At 50.4% G+C, this 22784-nt stretch overlaps 1 protein-coding gene across 2 annotated transcripts in view; it reads left to right on the top strand.

Moving 5' to 3' along the window:
• The window catches only part of LOC111154085 (ArfGAP with SH3 domain, ankyrin repeat and PH domain 2), a 168465-nt gene that overhangs the window by 77223 nt on the left and 68458 nt on the right, over positions 1-22784 (top strand). For both annotated transcript variants that reach the window (XM_022513453.1, XM_022513452.1), the window contains exons 3-6: positions 1732-1877; positions 18331-18405; positions 20107-20156; positions 22326-22455. In XM_022513453.1, the coding sequence (XP_022369161.1) occupies positions 1732-1877; positions 18331-18405; positions 20107-20156; positions 22326-22455 (401 nt within the window). The remainder of the gene's footprint in view (positions 1-1731; positions 1878-18330; positions 18406-20106; positions 20157-22325; positions 22456-22784) is intronic.

Genomic DNA, 22784 nt, shown 5'->3' with positions numbered 1-22784 from the left:
CTAGAACTCTCAGGTTCTTTTCTGAAATGGCAAAGAAAAAAACAAGGGAAAGGGCTCGAACAGTGAAATTAATTTTCTCTTATATTTGTGAGGCCAACGTTGGAATCCCCAGAGGCCAGTACTGGAGGTCTAGGGCATAGCTCCTCCCTGGTACAATGGACAGGCATGCCGTTCATGGATCACAGGAATCTGGCTTGGGGTCAAGGACTGCCTGTCACAAATAAATGTTCCTCGTGTTTCCCCTGTCACCAGGCCCAGGAATTGGCATTGGCCGACAGTGGTTTAATTTACCTGAGGAAGAATCTGATGGCATTCACATACAAGTTTATGCTACATGTCTGTCTGCCCCGTTGTGCTTACAAAGTGGTCGTGTTAACATTTCTCGTTGAAATGAGGAAAACGTAGAAATCAGGCACCTGGGACTCAGATGTCGTTTAAGCATCTGCCTTCAGCTCAGGTGATCTGAATGATCCTGGGGTCCTGGGATCGAGTTCCGCATCGGCCTCCTTGCTCAGCAGGGATCCTGCTTCTCCCTCTGCCTCCTGCTACTCCTCTTGCTTGTGTTCTCTCTGTTTCCCTCTCTCTGACAAATAAATAAATAAAATCTAAAAAAAAAAAAAAGAAAAAAAAAGAAACCAGGTGCTTAATGCAAACAACAGTTGTTTTATCACAGACTGGTCGGGCCTGGTTAATACTTGGATGGGAGAAATGACCTAGAAGTAAGGGGATTATAGTCAACCACATTAACTTACTAGAATTACTTGGGCCCCTCCACCTGCCTCCATTTCTGAATCAGAGATCTGAAGCAGGGTGGTGGCTTCTACAGTCTGATAAGATCCGTGTTATCATTTTGGTGTCCAAAAGGGATTGGGAACCACTGAGCTGGAGACTCAGAATCCAGGTTTCCATGCATTAAGGCCTAATGATAGTAAAATGCCGTCAGATGGATTACAGGGGTTTGTTTTTTGTTGTTATTCAGACAACAGTGTGTTGTCTTGTATTTCAGTCACAAAGATAATTAAAATTTAGTCCCTGTCCTCTAAACATGTCTAACGTCGAGACATACGTTCCCAATTTCAATGTCCATGCTGAGACCAAGGACAGGGGCACAGGACAGAGTCATGGAAGGCTTCCTGGAGGAAGGAGACATCTGTGGGATGTGCAGCAGTTGGGGAAGGCAGGGCACCGGAACAGAGGATGTGTCTGAGCAGAACACAGAGACACTCCGTTGACCTTTGTGGCCCCAGCCTGTGCTCCGAGGTCCACAGCTCCTGCCGTGTGGAAAGGAGAGCCGTGGCATGTGGCTCCTGGTTCAGGGCTCACACTAGAGAGGAGCGGGCATGTCTTCCTGAGTTTCTAGGAGAGGACCGAGTCTGCTGGCGGGGCTGGTGCTTCCTGCCATCTTGTACACCACAGAGGGGTCCTAAGAGATGTGGGAGGCCTCAGGGTACCCCTTGGAGCCTCATCTGACATGCTGGAGGCTGGGGGGCTTGTGCAAGGAGGCTCTTTCCATCTTGGTCGTCGTCGCGCTCCTTCCTTGGGATCTGTTGCCAGTGCAACGGGACCGTTGTCAGGACAGCGAAGTGATTTCTGTTCCTGGTGCAGCTCGACGCTTTTCAGATTCGTATCCTGCTAATGTGTTCAGTTTTATTCACAACTTAGGAAGAAGCTGTTAAGCACGAGGATGGAGAGGTTGCTGTACTAACAGGGCGTCTCCCACTGCTGTTGTAGCTCACGTGGAAAACGAGGAGCAGTATACCCAGGCTCTGGAGAAGTTTGGGGGCAACTGCGTGTGCCGAGATGACCCGGATTTAGGAAGTGCATTCCTGAAGTTCTCGGTGTTTACAAAGGAGTTGACAGCACTTTTCAAAAACCTGGTAAGTGTCATCACACACGTGCGGCTGTCAGGCCGCGGTCAAGTGCGTGCAGTGCCTTTAGTCGGCAAGGTAGCCCGTAGAGCGCAGCCAAGGTGTGTCTGCTCATCTGGGAATACATTTCAAAGCTCATGCGGTGCCTAAAGGAATTATATGTTCTATACCCATTTGGTCACTTTGGAATAAATTTTAGAATTGTAATTCTTACGGTAACGTGGCTTTTTGAATTCAAGTGCGCATTTTAAATATACACGGCTGTGGGACAAAATGGATAAATGCGTTCATCTTCTTAAGGGCCCCTGACTTCAGTTTTCAAGTTTATAAACTACATAGAATCATCTGTTTCTGGTAATTATGGTGGGCATTTAAACTTAGAATATTTAATAAATATGTTCCAGGCCTGTCTTACACAGCAAGGTAACCTATAATCAAAGCACAGAAATTGCCATGAATATTTAAAGGCCTTTTATGCTCCCAAATGCAAAGCCTAAAAAAAGTCGCTTTTTAAGCAAGTGGGAACGTGGAGTCGGGACTCTTGCCTGCGGCAGGTGCCGGGTAACGTGGGTGAACGGGGTTCTTTCTTGTGCTTGGCAGCTCTGTGCCTTTCTTGCTGTGGGAACAGAATTCTGAACAAGTGGGCAGCCTGAGGGGGTGTTTGTGACCCCGCTGCCTGGCTTCTTCCACAAGGGGAATACACACTGGGATGGCCCCAGCCTCCCTTTCCTGTTTTTCTCCCCCGGCTTCAAAAGGTCATGGGTGACCGGAGCAGGTCAAGGTCGCAAACAGCAGTGCCATTCTCATTTCTCCTGTCAGTAAGCAAATAACAAGTGGAAAAGTAGCTCATCATTCTTGAAATGGTGATGATGGCGGGTTCGTACGTCTGGTCGTGGCAGGGCAGAAAGAAGGGAACATTGTGTAGGAGTTAAAACGGGGAAGGACAAGAACCAGATCCTTAAGGCTCTGGGTCTCTCTCCCCGTCTTCACTTGTAAGAGATTTCAGTTGGAAATGGTAAAATTAAAAAGCCGTTACTGTTCTTAAGTTTTTTACTCGGGCTCATTTGCAATCTCTTGGGGACTTTTGTCGAATTCATCACCCATTTCTTCCTGCTTCCAACAAGCTGGTGGCAAGCATCCTGACTGGGGATCCCTGGTCCCCCGTTAGCCCCGCTCCCTGGACCCTGGCAGACATGCTTATTAGGCTCTCACCACGGAGTCAGATTGGAGCTTTTTTTTTTTCCAACTGGAGAAACTGAATGGCCCGAGAGAAGACCTTTGGGGGCCTCTCGGGACACTGTCAGCCCACAGCCCACTCTCCCAGCCCCTCCGTGGGTCAGCCCCTCCGTGACTCTGGGCACCTCACGCCAAAGTATGAGTGAACAGCCTCCAGAGTGAGAGACCAAAACAAGCAGAGAAGAGGACTTAAAGAGGAAACAGGAGTAATGCGGACAACAGAAGAAGCTTTAAAGAAACTCTATTTAGGGGCGCGTGGGTGGCTCAGTTGGTTAAGCAACTGCCTTTGGCTCAGGTCATGATCCTGTAGTCCCGAGTTTGAGTCCCACATTGGGCTCCCTGCGCAGCGGGAGTCTGCTTCTCCCTCTGACCACTCTGCTCTCATGCTCTTTCTCTGTCATTCTCTCTCTCTCTCTCAAATAAATAACTAAAATCTTTAAAAAAAAAAAAAAAAAAAAAAAAGGAAAGAAAAGAAACTACATTTAATTCTTCTGAGTGATGGGGCTCCTGGGTGGCTCAGTGGGTTAAGCCTCTGCCTTCTGCTCAGGTCACGATCTCAGGGTCCTGGGATCGAGCCCCAAATCGGGCTCTCTGCTTAGCAGGGAGCCTTCCTCCCCCGCCCCCATCTCTCTGCCTCTCTGCCTACTTGTGATCTCTCTGTCAAATAAGTAAATAAATAAAATCTTTTAAAAAAATTCTTCTGAGAGATTGGAATAGACTTTATATCAGAAGGAAGGAGTAGGGATGCAGCTATGGTTAAAGAAAGGGGAGAAGTGATTAATGTAAGAAAACATAAAAGAAAAAATCCGGTGACATGGTTAGAATAGGAGTCTGTCAGAAAATGTTTCAAAAAACAAAGCGAAACAATAGGAAAGTAGAAAACAGATCACAGACATGATGATGAATCCTTCAGGCCCATCAGTCTGTGGACAGGCGCCTCAGAAAGAATGAATGGAAGACAGGGGGGCGTCACGAGGACAAGATGGTCCCTGAACTTGAACCACTCGTGTCTCCAGATTGAAGGCTGGTCAGATCCCAGAGCAGGGAGGGAGGAGGCCTCTAGGCATCTCTGTGTGAAATTGCGAACAGTCTTCACACTTCCAGAAGGCACTTGGTGGATTAGGAATCAGTGGTTTCGGATGTCTCCGCAGTAGCACTGGGAACTTCAAGGAGTGGAGCAAGGCCACTAACCTCCTGGGGAGCAGGATTCCAACCTGGAGCCACAGGCAGCCGCGCATGCAAGTAGAACCAGAGATATTTTCAGTCAGGCGAGGCTCAAAACGTTTAGCTCCTGTGCGTCATTTCTCTGAAACTCCTTCAGGATGTGCTTTAGCAAAATGAAAAGGAAAGCCAAGAAAGAGGAAGATGTGTGAGTCAGGAAACAAGATTGAGCCAGAAGGGAGGCGGTGGGAGGGATCCCCGGAGGATGAGCAGGGCCTCAGGCAGGGGTCTCCCCGACCCCTTCACCCCCACCTGCACCCTGCTGAAAGCGGCTACTCTTTCCTCTCCATTCAGCTGCTGTCCAGACCTGGCTTTTCTCAGTGTAGAATGGAGGGAGTAGTGCCACACCTGGTTTTGTGTAGAGACTCCTGCTGATTGCCTGACACGCTTAGTTTACTTAATCTTTACAACAGCTCCCTGGAGGGTGTCTGGTTCTCCCGCTCTGGAGATGATATAACTGAGAAGGCTCTGGGGTCTTTAAGGAGCTGGGGACGGTGGAGAAAGGCCCACCTTAGCCCTCCCCACGGTGGAATCCCCAGGAAGCCAGCTTGCGCTTCCTTGCCAACATGAGCTGCTGTACAGTTAACGAAACTGCCCCTTCTGTTCTCAGTTTTCTGCAAAACTGAAGACCAGGTAGGTTGGGACCTTGCCACGGCGGCTTTGCCACGTTGAGCATTGCGGGAATCAGGAACGGCGACAAGGCCCGGCTGCCCACCTTTCTGCCGTGAGGAAGCCGGCAGTGGCCATTGCTGCTGAGCACCCGCGGGGTGGCAGGCCGCGGGCTAGGTATGAAGGGGACACTCGCTCGGTCCTCCTGACCCCTGTGCAGGACAGCTCCTGCTGTCTTCGTCTAACAGGGGCACAGACTCAATAAATGACTTCCCGGGTCTGTAGCCAGCAAGCAACAGAGTTGAGATCACCAAATCCATGCTGTGTCCATGGCGGCATTTAAAGAAGTTAAAGTTTCTTGTCGACTCTTCCGGAGGGAAAAAGACGGAACGGGAAGGACGGCGGTGCAGGGAAAGCATCAAGGAAACATGGGCCGGGCGGAGCTGCAGTGGCCTCTGCTGTGGGGCCTCAGTTTCCTCCATGGTGGAAACACCAGGCCCACTCAGGGCCAGCATCGAGAGGAAAGCGGTGGGTGGGGGGGCTTTGTCAGCTAGAGCCCAGCTCGCGGGTGACACCCTCGTGTCCTCAGGAGATAGGAACCCAAGTCCTGGCGGTAGTGGCTTTGAGTCTGGATGCCTCCCTTTGCTTTCAGCTTGTACTTTATGGAGTTAGGGTTGTTGATCCTGTCTCTGGCAAAGATCAGAGAGAGGGAGAAAATCTCTTACTTGTGCCAAAATTAAATTCACCAGACCTGATTTTCTGGGCCAGGGCCCGTGGCAAAGCCATCCAGCCACTAGAGCACCGAGGGGCCGCTTCTAAGAAGCTGTTGCTGAGAGTGAGCCGATTACAGGAGAATTCTCCTTTTTTGGTATTTTGTATACCATTCTTACTCCTATTTTTGGTCACATCTGTCCTATCTCTTATTTTTAAAGCCTTGCTTTTACTTTCTCTCAGGCATTTAAAAACATTTCCATCTTGGGTGGCTAAAGATGGTCCATTCTCCCCTTGTCCAGAAAGGAAAATTACCACCTACCTGCTTTGTGGTGAGAGAGGATGTTTATAAAGCAGTTGGAGCATCTCCAGAGAAAGGCCAACTTAATATAGAGTGAGATTTTGTTACTAATGGGTGAGATTCTCACCTTCAGAGAGCCTATGAATTTTCTCTGCAGTTATGCAGAATAAGGGGAGAAATAAGGCAGCTCCAGAAATGTAACATGTGTGAAATGAAACTGGTTATGAAGTCAGCCCAGTTTCTTAGGTTCTTTTCCTCTTACCAGATGGATGTGAGAATCCTGGAAGGATTTTCCAGGGACCACTTCTGTGCTGGGAGGTAGCTTTCTAACGAGTGGCTGCATTAGAGGACAGATTGCAGAAAGGTCCTTCCCAGATATGCTGTCCCTGTCTTGGTTTCAGAGACTTGGGGGTGATATGTATGTTTTCCCCGTCTGCAGAACTGCCCCGGGGGGAAACAGGACCAGCAGATGCTCAGAGAAGGACGGAGTCCCGATGTGAGATCTGGGGGCAGCCTTGGGGCTGAGGAAATCTTACTTCACTCACAATGAAAGAGGAATTTGAGGGATGCCTGGGTGGCTCAGTTGGTTAAGCCACTGCCTTTGGCTCATGTCCTGATCACAGAGTCCTGGGACCGAGTCCTGCATCGGGCTCCTTGCTCAGCAGGGAGCCTGCTTCTGTCTCTACCTCTGCCTGCCACCCTGCCTGCTTGTGTTGTCTCTCTCTCTCTCTCTCTCTCTCTCTCTCTCACAAATAAATAAATAAATAAACATAAATCTTAAAAATAAAAAAAAGAAGAAAGGAGGAGGAATTTGAAAATTCCACCGACCAACATACACCTAAGTTAGGAATTCATTTTAGGCAGCTGATGGGTGTTACAAGATATTCTAGGAGCAGAGCAAAGCACTAGTGAGGTTCTGTTGGGGTATGGGGCCGCCTGCGACCTTGTCCTTGTGAGTGGGCAGAGCCTGGCAGAGAGGCGTCCCAGCCTGCCGCGTGGATATCAGCCGGGTTCTCCTGCCACACCCTCCGGTGTGGTCCGACTGAGCTCAGTCTCCAGACTAACGGAGCGTGTCGCATCTCGTCGAGCACAGAGAGCTTTCTGCTAGGTGTCTTCACCCTCCGGACTTACGCACATGTCTCCTCTCTTTCTCTTTCTTTTTTAAAGATTTTTTTATTTATTCATTTGAGAGAGAGCATGTGCACGTGTGTGAGCTCAAGCAGGGGGAGGGAGAGAAGGGAAGGGGGGAGGCAGGCTCCCCACTGAGCAAGGAGCCTGATGCGGGGCTCGATCCCAGCACCCTGGGATTGTGACTTGAGCTGAAGGCAGATGCTTAACCCACAGAGCCACCCAGGCGCCCCGTACTTCTTCTCTTTTAACTTCATTTTTTGAAAATGTCTTATATATTAAAATGTCTTACCTTATTATTAACAGGGGCACTGATCATGATCTCTTCTTTTTGGGAGGAAGACTTGTTTTGGGCGTAAATTACTGAACTCTGCCGAAATTTAGAGAACCCCTGGCATCTCGCACATGGTCTATGGCCAGTCTCTGCCCCTAGACTGGTGCCAGACTACCCACTTTCCATTTCGGACATTTTAGTATCCTGACACTCTTGTGCCTGCTGATTGCTGGGCTTTACGGCCGCCGGCGTCTGCCTCCACTGTTTCTCCTATCACAGCGCTGGGAGCTGGAGCACAGGATGGCTTGGCTTGCAGGCTCTTGTATGCAAAGTAAAGATCTCCAAGTTCTGAGTGCCGAGGGCTGGAGACCTGGGCAGATGGAGTCTGTGGACAGGCCAGCTGCTGGTTACTCCGGATGCCCAGAAACCTTCGCATTGACTTCTTAACTGGCCTCATGTGCAGCTGGAAATTCTTTGTCTTAGACTTGCAAGTCTTCAGCCCTGTAAGCTGCTTCCTACACTCCCAAGTCCCTGACCAAAAATAAAAGCACGTCCTTAGTTTAACCAGAACAACAAAAGCAGCAAAGCTAATGTGAGAGCCTCTGTGTCTTGGTTGTAGCACAGACACCTCATACGTCTAAGTGAACTTTGATACTGTTTCTTCCCTTCTTCCTCTTGTGGAAGACATTGCGCCCTCCCTGTAATCCCCCCGGTACACGGACTTGTAGAAGTGAGAGAACGTGGGAAAAGCTGGGGGTGGGAATGAGGCCTCCAGAGGGGTTGACCAATCGCGCGCTGGGTACTGGGCCCGCTCTGGCGCTGTCCAGGCGGTGAGCCCTGCCCTCTGGTCAGGGACACACAAACGCTTTTATTAGAAGCACTGTGTGCTCCGATGGCCACGGTGCGAACGCCACAGAGCCCGAGGATGCGGCCCCCGCCTTGGGTCCTTGGGTCTCTGGGGTGGAGGTGGGGCCAGGGAGTCCTGTGGGCGTCACAAGGTCCTCAGGCCCATCTGCATGTGGACATGGTGGCAAGTTCACGAACACGTGCCTTGCATGAATCTCTAATGACTTGTCAGATGCGTGGAGGATGCGCTATTAGGGACTAATCAGTTGAAGCGTTAATGAGCTCCAGACAGGGTTTGTCTCTGTTCTCTCTCACCATCCTGTGTTTTCTCTACTGGTGGCTGCTAAAGGGACAACGGCCATGACATAGGGGACTCTGTGAAATCTAAGTGAGCATGTGTGGACAGACAGGAGTAGGAGATGTGGATGAAGGCGAGGGTCAGCTGTCCTGGCCGCCGCAGAGCAGGAGGAGGCCGGATGAGAGGCCTCAGTGATCGGGAGGCCACAGGGACCGTTCTCCTGCCTGGGTAAAAGCTGGGACAAGTTGTAGTAGCGCGAGGAGAAGCCATAGGGGGAGGAGGGGATGGCAGGTGTTTGCTGTTGCAGGGGAGGTTGGTAAGGAGAGAAGACAGTGACGAAGGGCCGGAGCTGGTGGCTGGACGAGGTGGTGGTACAGAAGGGGATTTGCGAGCTGTCAGAGCCCTGCTTCCTGTGTCTCCTCCTGTTGGTGAGGGGCTTGGCCTGGAGTCCAGCCCCCGCCCCTCTGTGGGGAGTCATCCGCCAGTCTGTAGATAAATTCAAGGTCCTAGCTCCTCCGTGTACCTTCCCTTCTGTCTGGGAATTTTCAGCTATTAATCGGTCATTCCTTGAAATCGAAAACTTGGCAAACCGCATCAGTACCTGCCTGTCTCAGATTCTACTCGAAGAGCGTTTAGACATTGTCTCATCCATGCCCCCAGAGCCCCTAGCCTGGACTCCAGTGGAATCACCTGGGGCTTCTTAGAGATGTAGACTCCCAGGCCCTTCTCCAGGCCTCCTGCACCAGAATCTTCATTTTCGTTAGATCCCCAGAGGATGAGAAGCGTTGATCTAGAGCAGTAGTTCTCACAGTGCGGTTCCCGGACCAGCAGCAAGGGCATCTCCTGGAACTTGTTAGAATAAAAATCACGGCCCCACGCTGCACCTGCTGAATGGTGGTTCTCAAACTTTGGTGCAGTGGTAGCACCGGGAGGGTTGTTAGAACACTTTGTTGGGCCTATTCTCGGAATTCCTAACCATGTGCACCTCTGCTGAGTTTCCCCGTGACGCTGATGTCACCGGTCAGGAGCCGGCCACCACAGAGGACAGCCAGTGAGGTGCCTCTGAGGCTTACCCCCAGGGAGATGGGGACGGTGATGCTCGGTCCTCGCTGGGGCCCGCAAGTATCTCCCATCCTTGGATTCTAGGAGGCAAGAAGTTTGAAACACCCTGGTTGATGCCGTAGTTTTCATGTCAGGAGACGCTGTGGAATCCTAGGTGGTTCTGGTGCTCTCCGGGGCCTCAGAGTTGGCTGTCCGCGGGGTTCAGTGCGGCTGCGCGGAGCTGGAGGTGCAGCTCCCGCCCCTAATGGAGGAGAGGGGCGGAGGGTCACTGTTTTCTCTCCACTTAGAACGTGAAAGATCAAAACAGCGTGACTTGCAGAGACGCAGCGTGGAAGGCAGAAACCGACCGCTAAGCTGTAGCCCGCCACGTGTCTGGTGTGAAAGCCGCCGGGGTGTGTTTTTGGCAGCCGGCTGGTTTTGATCCTTCAGTTTGTGTTAAACTTAACTCAAGATCAGCGTGGCTTCCCCCGCCTTTTTTTTTTTTTTTTTTTAAGATTTTATTTATCTATTTGACAGATAGAGATCACAAGTAGGCAGAGAGGCAGGCAGAGAGGGAGGGAGGGAAGCAGGCTCCCTGCTGAGCAGAGAGCCCGATGGGCTTGATCCAGGACCCTGGGATCATGACCTGAGCCGAAGGCAGAGGCTTTAACCCACTGAGCCACCCAGGCGCACCCCCCTCCCTTTTTAATTAAACAAACCAGCGGAGTGGTTCTTCGGCCAAAGGCGGCGGCCTGGGTGGGGGTAGGGGTGAGTGTGGGGCGATGTGTGCTGCAGACCCCAACCAGCGCCCTCGCCGGCCAGGGAAGAAGTCTCTGCACTGACCCCAGAAGCGAAAGTGACCTGGATGGTTCTCCTGATGAACTGCTTGTGTAACAAGGAACTAGAAGGGAGCTCCGAGTAGGTTGCCCCTCGGAGGGAAGCCCGTATTCAGCCTCCCAGCTCCTCCTGCTCCGGTCTTGGGGGATGAATCTGTCTCTGGCAGCGACAAGCTGTGGGACAAGCTGTGGCTTCAGCTTCTCTGCTCAACTCTGCTTCTTCTCATTGGGATTTGGGGACCAGATGGGTAACTTAGCCCTGTCTAGCTTTGCCCGTCTGTAAAACAGGGATAGCAGCACCTACTTCTCAGAATAGTTGTAAGGTAAGGGTTAAATGACAGCAAACCGTCCAGGGCCATTTAGGGATTTAAACCATTGTACCCAATACCATCTGCTTCTACAAAAACCTTTTTGCCTGCATGCCCATTCTTTCAAATAAGCGGTCTTTGGAAAGCACATAGAAAACTTCTTTGAATCTACCAGGCACACTGCTGCCTCGGTGCCTTCATGTTAGGAATTCCCTCTGCCAGGAATGTTCTCCCACCGGATTCTCCCCTGGCTCTGTGGCTCCCGCCCTCCACTGCTCGAATGTCACCTTCTCAGAAGGTCTTCTGACCTTGATTTGAGAGTCCCAGCCCCTGAATCATCATAACACCTTTCTTTGTAAGGTTTGTTGTAATCCCAAACTGAAAATAACTCTGCAGCCTGTGCCAGGAGTCGTGATCCCCCGATTGTAGTCTTGCTGGACCGTGCAGCAGTGCTCAGCGAGGAACAGGAGTGCATTGTTGGTGCCGCAGCACGGATGGCTCTCCAAGTAGGGAGCGCTCACTCTCTAGGTAGATAGGAAGGCAGCCACAGAGAGGAGTGCGTGCCGCAGGATTCCGAATATGTACAATTCTGGGGAAATGAAAACTGTTCTCTGGTGACAGAAGTAGATTGGTGGCTGCCCGGGGACCGAGGAGCTGGGAGATGGGGCTTGCAGAAGGGGCACAAAGAAACTTTTAGGGGGTGGCTATGTTCACTGTCTGGATTTGGGCGATGGTTTGATGTGGGTGTATGTATGTATATGTCATAACTTACCAAATTATATACTTTAAAATGTGTGTAGCTTATATATGTTAATTATACTTTAATAAAGTTGCTTAAAATTTGTTTAAGCTGTTGGGTTAAGGCATTGCTGTTCCGTAGAACTTTTGCATGGATGGAACTGGCCAGTATCTGCTCCCACGTAATAAGCCAGTAGCCTCGTGGAGGTCTTGAGCACTTGAAATATGGCTGTTGCAACTAAGGAGCTTGGTCTTTAACTTGATTTAATTTTAATCCATTTAAATGTGAGCGGGTATGTGTAGCTGGCGCCTAGCACGCTGGACAGCACAGATGTATAGCTGTACTCACTACCCCAGCACACCTAGCAATACCACCCACACGTCCTCCTGGGTCTTAGGCTCTGGCTCCCGGAGAGAACTGGAGGTTTCCAGCAGGTGGTGACTGTTCCATACATACTTATGCTTAGTAATACTGAAACCTCAGCGAAGAATTATGCCCTTATTTGAATCAGTGAGGTCTGAGGTCTTTTTGCAACTTTCCACCCCGACAAGGAGGTGCTGGGCCTCCTTGTGGTTGGCCTTTCTTTGAAGCTTTGCTTTTACTTATTTGACTCTGTGATTGAGCAGCATTTGCTCATGTTAAAAAGAAAAGAAAATTTCCACGGATCTCAAAGTGTCACCTGCCTCTGAGGTTTCTCATGAACGAGACAGATTAAAATAAACTTCTGTGACACAGGTAAGTCTCAGTGAGATTCTTTAGCTGTGTTTTATATAGGGATCCATTGGCCTCTTAAGGACAAGCTGATTATCCCCAAAGAGAACTGGACCCTGTTGAGGATTTTGGAGGGGAGCCCTGGGAAGACCTGTTCTTTTCTAGGTTCATAGGCCTGGAGGTAGGAGGTCTGCCCAGTGACTTTCCCTGTTATGATTCTCTCTTCCTGTGCTGCTTCTTAAAAATAGCTCTGATAAGAGAATCCTGTCTGGGATTCTCACTTGGCAGAGCCATCTTCCTCATTGCCTAAGTCAAGGAGGTGGCAGCACTGAGGTTCCCAGGCAGGGTGTCTAGTGGGACCAAGATGGAGCCTTGGCCAGGTTAGCAGCCGGTGGTCACCAGTGACCAGAGCTAAAGGAGCAGGTGAGGTGGTGCCCCTGGGAGCTCAGGAAGCATAGGAGGGAAAGTGGAAAGATTTTATAGAGTATGGAAGTGACAAAGCAGGGACAAGGAATTTTAAGACCCCCCCCCCACCACCACCACAAAAAAAATAGGAAGAACAGCACAGAAATGTGGCTTCTGGATGGCTGTACCCCCCCCACCCCCGCTCAGCTCCTCGTCGGTGTCTATTCCCCAGTCGGGTGGCAATCGCATACTGAGGTTTTTCCTGCTCTCCGCTCACTAGCCTTGTCTGCCCTACCGACTGAATCATTTTATTTCTCCTTGTGAGATCACAAACCTTTGACTACTTACTGACTCATCTTGTCAGACTTTTCCAAGTGAACCCAGGAAAAGTGAAGACAGGAAGAGAGAAGAGAGGACTGTTCCTTCCAGGATTGCCTATATGCAGGGCACCTGCCTACTCGGAGAACATGAGACTCTTGATCCTAGCCAGAGTCATGAGTTTGAGCCCCATGTTGGATGTAGAGATTACTTAAATAAAAACTTTAATCAGGGCGCCTCGGTGGCTCAGTGGGTTAAGCCACAGCCTTCGGCTCAGGTCATGATCCCAGACTACCAGGATGGAGTCCCACATCAGGCTCCCTGCTCAGCAGGGGGTCTGCTTCTCCCTCTGACTTTTTCCCCCTCATGCTTGCTCTCTCTCAAATAAATAAAATCTTAAAAAAAAAAAAAAAAAAAAGGTAGGGGGGACTGGGTGGCTCAGTTGTTAAGCGCCTGTCTTTGGCTCAGGTCAAGAGCCCAGGGTCCTGGGATCAAGTCCCGCATCAGGCTCTCTGCTTAGCATGAAGCCTGCTTCTCCCTCTCTCTCTGCTTGTGTTCCCTCTCTTGCTGTGTCTCTCTCTGTCAAATAAATAAAATCTAAAAAAAAAAAAAAAAAAGACTCCCTATTTGCTGTTGGTATTAGATCCCTAGTCAATAGCAGTAATTGAGCTTAATAGTCTATAATCCGATCATGCTAGGTGTTTCAGAAAGCCATGTTACATAATACATGTGTTAAAAATAGTAAGAGCACAAGAGAAAGCCCAGTGCTTGCTATCACTAAGGAAATATTCTGGTTGGATTACCCAGGGATGGTTTAATTCTTCCCATAGGTCATAAAAATTTCATTACTCATGAATTGAGGCCTGGGCTGCTGAGCACAAGGATGTGTACTGGTTTGGGCTGTGGTTTTCACCCCTGTGGGCCAGAACAGAAGATGGTTCGTTCAGCTGTGGCCCCGAGGCATAGGGGACTGTCCGAACACACGGAGAAAGAGTCAGAGCCCGACCTTCGTACCGCGGGGCACTCTTGCCAAGACAGAGCACCTGGGCTCCTGTGTGTGTGTTCTCCAGCCCAGGCAGAGACTAAAGCCGTCATTTCCTGGGACGCTCACCCTGAGTCAAAACATGGAGCCTTAGAAGTGCAGAGGCCCGTGTCCAGGAGACAAAGCTGGATTAATGAGTCAGTCCATTGATAGGAATTCTGTTTATATTTGTAATGGTATATATTTTTTAAAAAACAGCTTTATTGAGGTATATTTTACTTATTATCTCAAGTATATAAGTCAGTGATTTCTAGTAACTCTGCCAAGTGGCATAACTGTGACCGTACATCGGTCTGGAGATGGTTTCTGCTCCCAGTAAGGTCCCTCCAGTCCTCTCACAGTCAGCCCCTAGCTCCAGGCCATCACTGATCTGCTTTCTCTCTCTTCTGTAATAATTAAGCTAATTATTTTCTGACTAGAGAAGTACTGGTTTCTTATTTTAGATCATTTGAATAACTCTAACAAGAAAAAGCCACTGGAACGAAGGCCAGAACCCCCTTGGTCCATCTGGCACCCGGACGTCCCTTCTCAGCATTGTCTTCCCTGCCCTTCCCTGTCCCTCTGCTCACGTGGCTGCTGTGGGCCTCTGCCCACTTCTCTGTCCTGCTCCTTTTGCCTGGGATAGCTCCCCCCTGATCTTGCAAGACGAAATGCTCCCTCTTTCAAAGGTGTGTCTCACATAACCCCCGATCAGCAAAGATTTCCCTGGTGTCCAGGCTAAAAGTAATTTTCTTTTCTCCAAAATTCCGTGGTGGTTTATCTCTGGCTCTCCGGAGTTCTCACAGGGCGGTCTGCTTACTTAATTCCGGGCTTTATCTTTCCTATTAGCCAGTGAGTCCCCGGGACTGAGGTTCTGTCTAATCCATCTTTGTCTGCTAACCTTCTGTGCCCCTTCAGCTTCATCTCCTGTCACTCCCTAAGGACCCTGTGCGTCTCCTTGGCAGCTCTGGTGGCTGTCGTGTCCCGGTCACTGTAGGCTGTGGGCCCCATCCACGGCATCGGGAGGGAAAGCAGAGCCAGCCAGTAGGGTAGCCGTCGGTGTCCACTCCTCAACTTTCCCGTTTCACTCTAGATACCAAAGCTTAGTTTCTCTCTCCTGAACCTGACTCCTGTCCATCAGTACCTGTGTTCTTACTTGAATTAAATAGAAGATGGTCTTAAAATACATTTATAAACCAGACTCTGCATTCTTTTCCCCTGCTGTAGAGAATCTTGTTTTCCTCACTTATTCATGCGTACGCTCATACTTAAACATGCCTCTTGTAACAAACGCACTAGACTTCTTTCTAGTAATAAGATTTTCAATCTGCAAGCACCTTGTTGTTTCTCCCCCCACCTACTGTATAACCGAGTTGTGCTGGTGGCTTTGATGCTCCCCTTGGGGCTGTGTTTGCTGCCCTTTCTTGCACTTGCCTTGTCCAAGATGGCGCAGTGTTGGCTCCTCTCTGGGCAGTGTTCAGGACCAAACTGATCTGTGCCTGACTCTTAGCCATGGCTCTTTGTGATCGTGTGGATGAGTGGACAGCATCATGAGGCTCAGTAACTGGGACAGACCCCTCCTTCCCAAGCCCAGGTTAGCCTGCCTGGCCGCTCAGAGCCAAAGTCATTGTCTCTCTCCAGAAGGAGCCATTGGTGTCTGCACAGAGTAAAATATGCTGCATGTGTGATGTCTTAGACTTTCTTTGTTTCATTCTGGGTGTGTATAGGGGCACCTGGGTGACTCCGTCAGTTAGGCATCTGCCTTCAGCTCGGGTCACAATCCCAGAGTCCTGGGTTCGAGCCCTGTATCAGGCTCCCTGCTCAGCAGAGAGTATGCCTCTCCCACTCCCTCTGCTGTTACCCTGTGTTCTCTCTCTAGTCAAATAAATACATAAAATTAAAAAAAAATTTTTTTTTAAATTCTTGGTGGGTCTATATATTTATTCTTCCTCTGAGACGACAAGCATTGTGTTTTTATCTTTGTAGGCAGCTGGTTGCTGTCTTTAAAATACATGCTCAGTAAATACGGGATGGACAGATTAATGAATTCACATATGCATTTGCTCTGTGATGTTTGCTCTCAAGGTATTAGTGAATCTCTAGAGTCTGTCTCTTGTATATTAGATGCTCCAAAAAATACTGCAGTATATTGATTTCCTCAGTATTTCTCAAGCACCTGCTCTGGGCCAAGTCCTGTGCTAGGTGCCATGGAGAATATAAAATGAGTACGCTCAGAGCTGTCCGTTAGGATGATGGTGTGAGACATGAGATGGAGCAGGATAGGACCTGTCAAGTGCCTGAAGAAATTTTTAAAAAAGAAAATATTGGAGGATTTGGGCAGGAGGGATCACTTCCTGCTGGCAACTGGATGGAGGGTGTTAATGGAGAAGGTGGCATCTGGGGAAAGCCTGATGGATGGGAAGGCTTCGGACAGGGGGGTGCAGGAGGACCCTCGGCAGGTGGAACAGATTGCGCACAAGCAGGGAACAGCAAGGCCTTCCACTTGGCTGGATACGAAGATGAAAAGTAGAGAAGGAGGTTGGACCGTGGAGGGTCCCAAGGTCAGGAGTCGGTTCAGCCCTTATCAGGGGCACCACCTGGGATGAATCCGACAGCACTGCAGGGGAGAGGAGGGGTCACGCGGAGAGTAGGGGCTGGTGGCCAGGAGCCTCCTCCAGAGGAGGGGCTGAGAGACCCACCCAGGAGTGTGGCAGCGAGAATGGCACGTGGGGAGTTGGTGGAGAGCAGCTGGTGCGCAGAGAGGAGCCGGGCAGGGGGGACCTGCCAGAGGCAGCAGGGCTGGCGGGATGGCAGCCGGGTGGGGCATGGGGCTGCGGCAGGCATCCGGGCGGGGGCAGGTGGAGAAGGAGACAGGCGTGCGGCAGCCTCTGCACTCGGGGTTCCTCCTGCCACGGTTTACGGCGGAAACCAGGTGTGTTTGCTGTCAGACGTGATTCACTGGCACGGCCTTCTGTTCGTCACTGTGCCTTCCAGTCATCCCTGAGACCTCGCCTTAACTCTGCTTCTCAGTGTTCTAAAAACCTAACCCTTCCGGCTAATCCTCGCAAGTCCCCGCTGATTCCGTTGTGCCTTGGAGGGCTGCCAGGTGCATGACAGACATTGAGCTGTGGAAGCCTTGGACCATTGTTACCCAAAAAAGGCATTTCTGTAACGACAGTCATGAATCGATCATTTATTTGGCAGGATTGGTGGTTTGGGGCAGGCGTTGTCACACACCTTTGTACTATTTTTCAAGTCAGTTTCTTCCTCCCATTTTGAGGACTCATATGCCAAATAATGTATGAAAATCAGATCCCATGTTGCCTGAAAAATTGGGCCCAGAGTTGGTTTTCCTATTCAAGGTAATTCTACTAAAATTAAAATTTTCCTCTGCTCGGTGGTAAGAATAAATGCTCATGGTTCCAAAGTCCTGACTTGCCTCTCCTCTTTCATAGGCCCACAGTCTAGGTGTGCGTATCCCAAAGTGACACACGTGCTACAAGGCCCCGGCAGTACCAGCTGGCAGTTGTGTTGACTTAGGGCGATGGGCTGAGCTGGGGAGAGGAGAAAGGAGATCTCCGCTGTGGCCGGGGAGGGACTCCGTGGGCCTCAGAACGTGGGGAGCCAGTGCCTAATGGTTCCCAGCCAAAGCTTGGTGTCTTCACTTCCCACACTGGCAGCCAGCGGGGACAGCCTTGTTCGCTGTGAGTGTGCTCCAAGTGTGTGTCAGGCTTGATTCTAGTCAATTTCATCTGTGGTGACAACGTGCTAAGCCTCCATCCCTTGCCTTCGTGCTTCAGGGAGAAGAACAGAGTACCTCAAGACCTCTCTCCCTCCTTTTCTCATTTTTCTCCTTTTCCAGCAACACACACACACGTCCCACATACACCCCACACCTCACATGCACAACACGTGCAACACACACTCGTTTCTTTTCCTCTCTCTGAACATTGACTCCTACACATTCACGAAGAGACAGGGGTCCCCTTGTTCTCTTCTTCGTTCTGAGTTCCCCTGTGGGGGGCTGTTCTGGGGAGATTGGGGTGTGTGGGCCTGAGACTTCAGTAAAGCATAGCCCAGGATGTTGGAGCTGTGAGTGAGAGAGGAAGTATGTGTTTGTGATTCTATTCGGTATCTTTAAAGTGGTTCTGCCATCGGTTTCAAAATAATTTTTCTTCATCATAATGATGATCTTTTTTGCAAACTTCATAGTTTAATAGTAGAAGGCTGTTACTGTTGTGAAGAGTTGAGAGACACAGACTTTCTGTGAGTTGTGTTTTTATCTGCAAGGTGAGTCCGCCACGAGGAGCGGAGCGTAGGAATAAATAAGGCTGTGGCACTCGCACCAGCCGGGTTTTCAGGGAAGGTTGATTATTACCAGATGTTCTCTAGCGTCTTGCTGTCCTTTCTTCAGATTAAAAAGGACATCAAATAAGAATTTTGTTTGTTTGCTTTTTAGATTCAGAATATGAACAACATCATCTCCTTCCCTCTGGACAGTTTGCTGAAGGGGGACCTGAAAGGAGTGAAAGGGGTAAGCTGTCCAGGACCCAGCTCACCGGGGACAGTCCTTGGGGGAGGTAGAGTCATGGTCATACCAGCCTGTCCAGGCATGACACACATGTGCCTTCCTACTGGATGGCAGGACGGCTGCTTGCTGCCTCAGTTTCCCTCACTTTGCATGTTCGCACCACCTTTCAGCCATACTGCTGGTGACCCACGGCCTTTCTGGTCATCCTGCTGGTGCTGTAAACGTGGGAAGGGCAGGAGGGCAGGGGGTGGGAAAGAAGCTCCTTTGAGGCCCTTAAGTGGTTTTCACCCTCTCTCAGCTGAGTGGAGAAGCCTGTGCAGGGAAGCGTGGTTTTCCGACCACTGGGCAGAAGAGTGTCCTTGCAAGGATGTAGTTTCCCAGCAGGAAACCCTGCACCAGTAAGGCTCGAGCCGACTTTATATTTCTGTCCTCCAAAGGACGTTCCTTGTTCAGGGAGCGCCTTGCCACCAGTCGGCACCGACGCTGTGCGTTGTTGCGTGTGCGGGTGCGGAGAGGGCGGTGCGAGTAGGGTCTGTAGCAGACGCCAAGCAGTACCCGCTCCGGCCGGTCACCGGCACAGGAGGTGTGTGACCCGTGGGGCAGGGGATTGTGCCCCGCTTCTTAGATCAGATTCTCCGGTTGGATCTGCACGTGATTCCCAGTCACATCTGGCTCATCTGGAAGCTGAGGCTGGCCAGTCTCTGCGACCTCTGCAGGGACCTCTCAGTATTTCGCTCCCAGAGCCTGTCATGCAGGGCACCGGGCCTGGCGAGCCGTTAGGACACTGAGGAACATTCCTCATTGTCCCGGGCCAGGGTCCTAGAGAACACATCTGTCAAGTTAGCCAGTGGGGTAGGGGGGCAGGGCGCATAAAGCAGAGGGACACACATGCAGGTTGGGGGGAGCATGATGGGGTGCTGCTTCTGAGGCTTTTAGTGTGGCTTGAAGCCCTGAGTCTGGGGCAGGAGTGGGAGAGGAGTCCGTGGTGGGGAAGACTAGTTCCTGGAAGGCTTCAGATGCCGGGCTGTGAGCTTTGGCCTTGTCGTAAGGCCAGTGAAGAGCCAAAAAAATAAAAAATAAACCTCCCCCCCCAAAATGAGATTCTTCTTACAAAAGAACCCTGTTAAAGGGCACATCCATAGGTAGGAACCACTTGATAGAATTTCCAGTGGCTCAGTATGTGCTTTTGAGCCAGGCTCTATCAGAGCGTACGAGGTCCCAAGTTCCAGATCAAAGAGAAGAATCAGGAGACCCCAGGAGAAAGCGAAGGGCTTTGATATTGTTGTTGTTGGGCCCAAATCAGGGGTATATCTCTCAGGGGACATTCCCCTGTTCATTGAAAAAGTCAGAATCCCTTTTTTTTTTTTTTTTTTTTTTTTTTTTGGGTGGAGAGAGGTACTAAAACTCTTGCCAACGAGGTGTTTCTCTGGGGAGGGTGTAGGTCACACACCATGGGCCGTGGGTTCACATGCACTGTAGCGGACAGCGCGTGCGCACCGGTGTTGTCCGCTTCCTCTGTGCGCGTGTGGCATGCCGCTGGGCTCACTCAAAGCCTGAGCTCTAAGTTCTTTATTTTTCATGGGATCGTATACATCATTTATTACAGAAATTAATGCTTCTTTCAGGACTAGTCTAGGAATAAGTAAGTTGTCTTGCCCAGAAGCCAAAATTAGTTCTGTTTAATTTATGCCTCTCTGTTTACAGGATCTAAAAAAGCCTTTTGATAAAGCGTGGAAGGACTATGAAACAAAAATGTGAGTGTTTCAGTTTTTTTTAAATGCAGATAATTGGAGATCTTAATTTTAAATTGAGCTTTAATTGCTTGAAGGTATTTTCTAAATAAACCTTTGCCCAGGGAAGAATCCACTTAAACCCATGTTGCTGGGGTTCATGACGAGGCCAGATGCTTTCACACTCAGCATCTAAATTCAGCAATGCTGCGGACCTCTTCAACGAGTTTTTCCAGGTCCCTTTTCTGCAATGTCATAATGGTTACAGAATGTAATTTTCAGAAAAGCTAATTGAAGGACATTAAGGTCAGGTTTGTCGAGAGATGTTTCTTTCCTTTTTTTAAAAAAAAAAAAAGTTTTCCCCACTTTGTCACCGTTACAGCAGCAGCACCGTTTTTGGACTTCATGTTCCTGGTGATTTGCAAGAGTCGTCTGCTTTTGGCTTTGTGTCTGACTTTCCCTGAAACACTATGGTGTAGTGTAGGAAGAGAGAAAAGAGAGATTGTTGCAGTTCCCCGCGTTAGCCTTATCTGATGGCTCGGTCTGCCGTAAGGACAGGAAGAAAGTGTCGGTGGGTTCTGGGACGTGCAGCGCGGTGTCCACTGGAGACGGGCCCGCTCCTGGTCGGCTTCCGGCAGTCCTCGGCACACTTCAGATCACAGTCCCTCCTTCCGAGCAGGGGAGGGTTTGGCTTGCTGGGATTGGGCTGGTGATTGTGGGGATAGTGGTTTCAATTACTGTAAATACTTGAGAGACAGAAAATATTTTTAAATGTCTCATGTTTGCTTTGTAATTACTGTGCGTTGGGTAACAATGTAGAGTTTTCTGAGTGGAAATAGAAACTTCAGCATGAAGCCGTCTGGTAAAGCGAGAGGTGTTAAGAAGAAAGCAGTTCCAGATGTAGCTATAAGTATTTAACTGGACTTGGGATTTGTGGGGGGGCCGGGGGTGTTGTTTTTCAAACCAGCCCTGGGGAACTCCTGGGTGGCTCAGTCGGTTAAGTGTCTGCCTTCAGCTCAGGTCATGATCCTAGGGGCCAGGATCAAGTCCAGCATCGGGCTGATGAAGCCTTGGATGAAGGATCACAAAGCTCAAGCCCAGGAATACCAAACCTTTCATATTTGTCCCCTCCTGGAAATCCTGAATTTCCATGCCCAGATTTCCGTGCTCAGAGTTGTTTGGCTCCCCAGATTCCAGATCGCACCCATGGCATGTACTCACAGATGAGCACAGAGAGGGGGTTAGAGTGTCTGAAGGTCTGTTCAAGCCAGAGAAGCTCCTGGCCCTTAGCGTCCTGCGTCTGGATACGGAGCAGTGCCGTCGACGGGGAAGGACCACCATTCCTGCTTTATAGACAGACGCCAGGACTCAGTGGTTTGCTGCTGGTCAGCTAGCGAGAGGGTCGTTGAGCCAGTGCCAGGAGGTGGCTTCCCATTCAGCTGCTGCCGCCGCCCTCGAGTGCCCCCAGTGAGATGCTTCTGCCCTTTACCAGACCTGGGGAGTGAGGGGTTTGAAGAGGGTTGTCAGAGAGACTCCTCATTCTGAAAGGAGAAGATTTGAAAGGAGAATGAGATCAAATTCTGTACAATGAGAACATATGTAGAGCGGGGACAGAATCACTCACAAAATCACAGAACCTGGGAGTGCGGAAGCATCAAATAATTCTCGGATAAGTTTTTGAAAGTGACTCTTTCACCATTTACGTGTGAGATTTGTTCTGCAACAACGAGCACTGTCCTAGTCGAGGCAGAGCCCTAGCAAGACCTCATTCGGCCAGGAGGCAGGTGGAGAGGAGCAGAGAGAACGTGGAGGAGGGAGGGAGTCTTTGCGCCACGCATCCCCCCTTTGTGCTGCTCAGCGGACACACTGACAGACACACAGACAGACGGACAACGTGCTGCCCTAAAGGAAACCTCTGAGGTGGGGCAGGCTTTCTGTCCTTCTGACCCAGACCCGGCACAGAGTAGGTGCTTAGGAAGGTATTTTTTGAGGCAGTACTCAACAAGAAGGGCCAAATTTGACACTCTTATGACCAAACGCACTTAACTTTCCAGTAAGTTAAGAGGCCGTCTTATTTCCAAAAGACTCCCGCACGCTTGTATTGCAGGCCAGGTGACGGGATCCCTGCAGCCCGTGTAGTCTGGAGTGCCGTGCCTGAGGCATCTCAGCTCATCTTTGCGTTTTCTGCTGCAGAACCAAAATTGAGAAGGAGAAGAAGGAGCACGCCAAGCTGCATGGGATGATTCGCACCGAAATCAGTGGGGCTGAAATCGCCGAAGAGATGGAGAAGGAGCGGCGGCTTTTCCAGCTTCAGATGTGCGAGGTGAGCCCCACAGGGTGCAGGCTGCGGCTCCACATGTGCAGGGTGCGCCCTGGGGGTGTGGGCTCTGGCCCGAGATGTGCAAGGTGATAGCGGGGGGTGCAGGCTGCAGCTCCAGATGTGTGAGGTGATAGCGAGGGGTGCGGGCTCCAGCTCTAGATGTGCTTGGGGAGCCCCAAGGGTGTGCGCTCTGGCTCCAGATGTGCAAGGTGATAGTGGGGGGGGGTGTGAGCTGCAGCTCCAGTGTGCGAGGGGAGCCCCGGGGGTGCAGACTATGGCTACAGATGTGCAAGGGGAGACCTGGGGTTATGGACTCTGGCTCCAAATGTACA

This window comes from Enhydra lutris, unplaced genomic scaffold (genome assembly GCF_002288905.1).
Source record: "Enhydra lutris kenyoni isolate GAN:26980312 unplaced genomic scaffold, ASM228890v2 scaffoldscaffold35, whole genome shotgun sequence".
NCBI classification, from domain to species: domain Eukaryota; kingdom Metazoa; phylum Chordata; class Mammalia; order Carnivora; family Mustelidae; genus Enhydra; species Enhydra lutris.
Note: the sequence above shows the minus strand (reverse complement) of the source record. Positions and strands in the feature narration are given on the sequence as shown.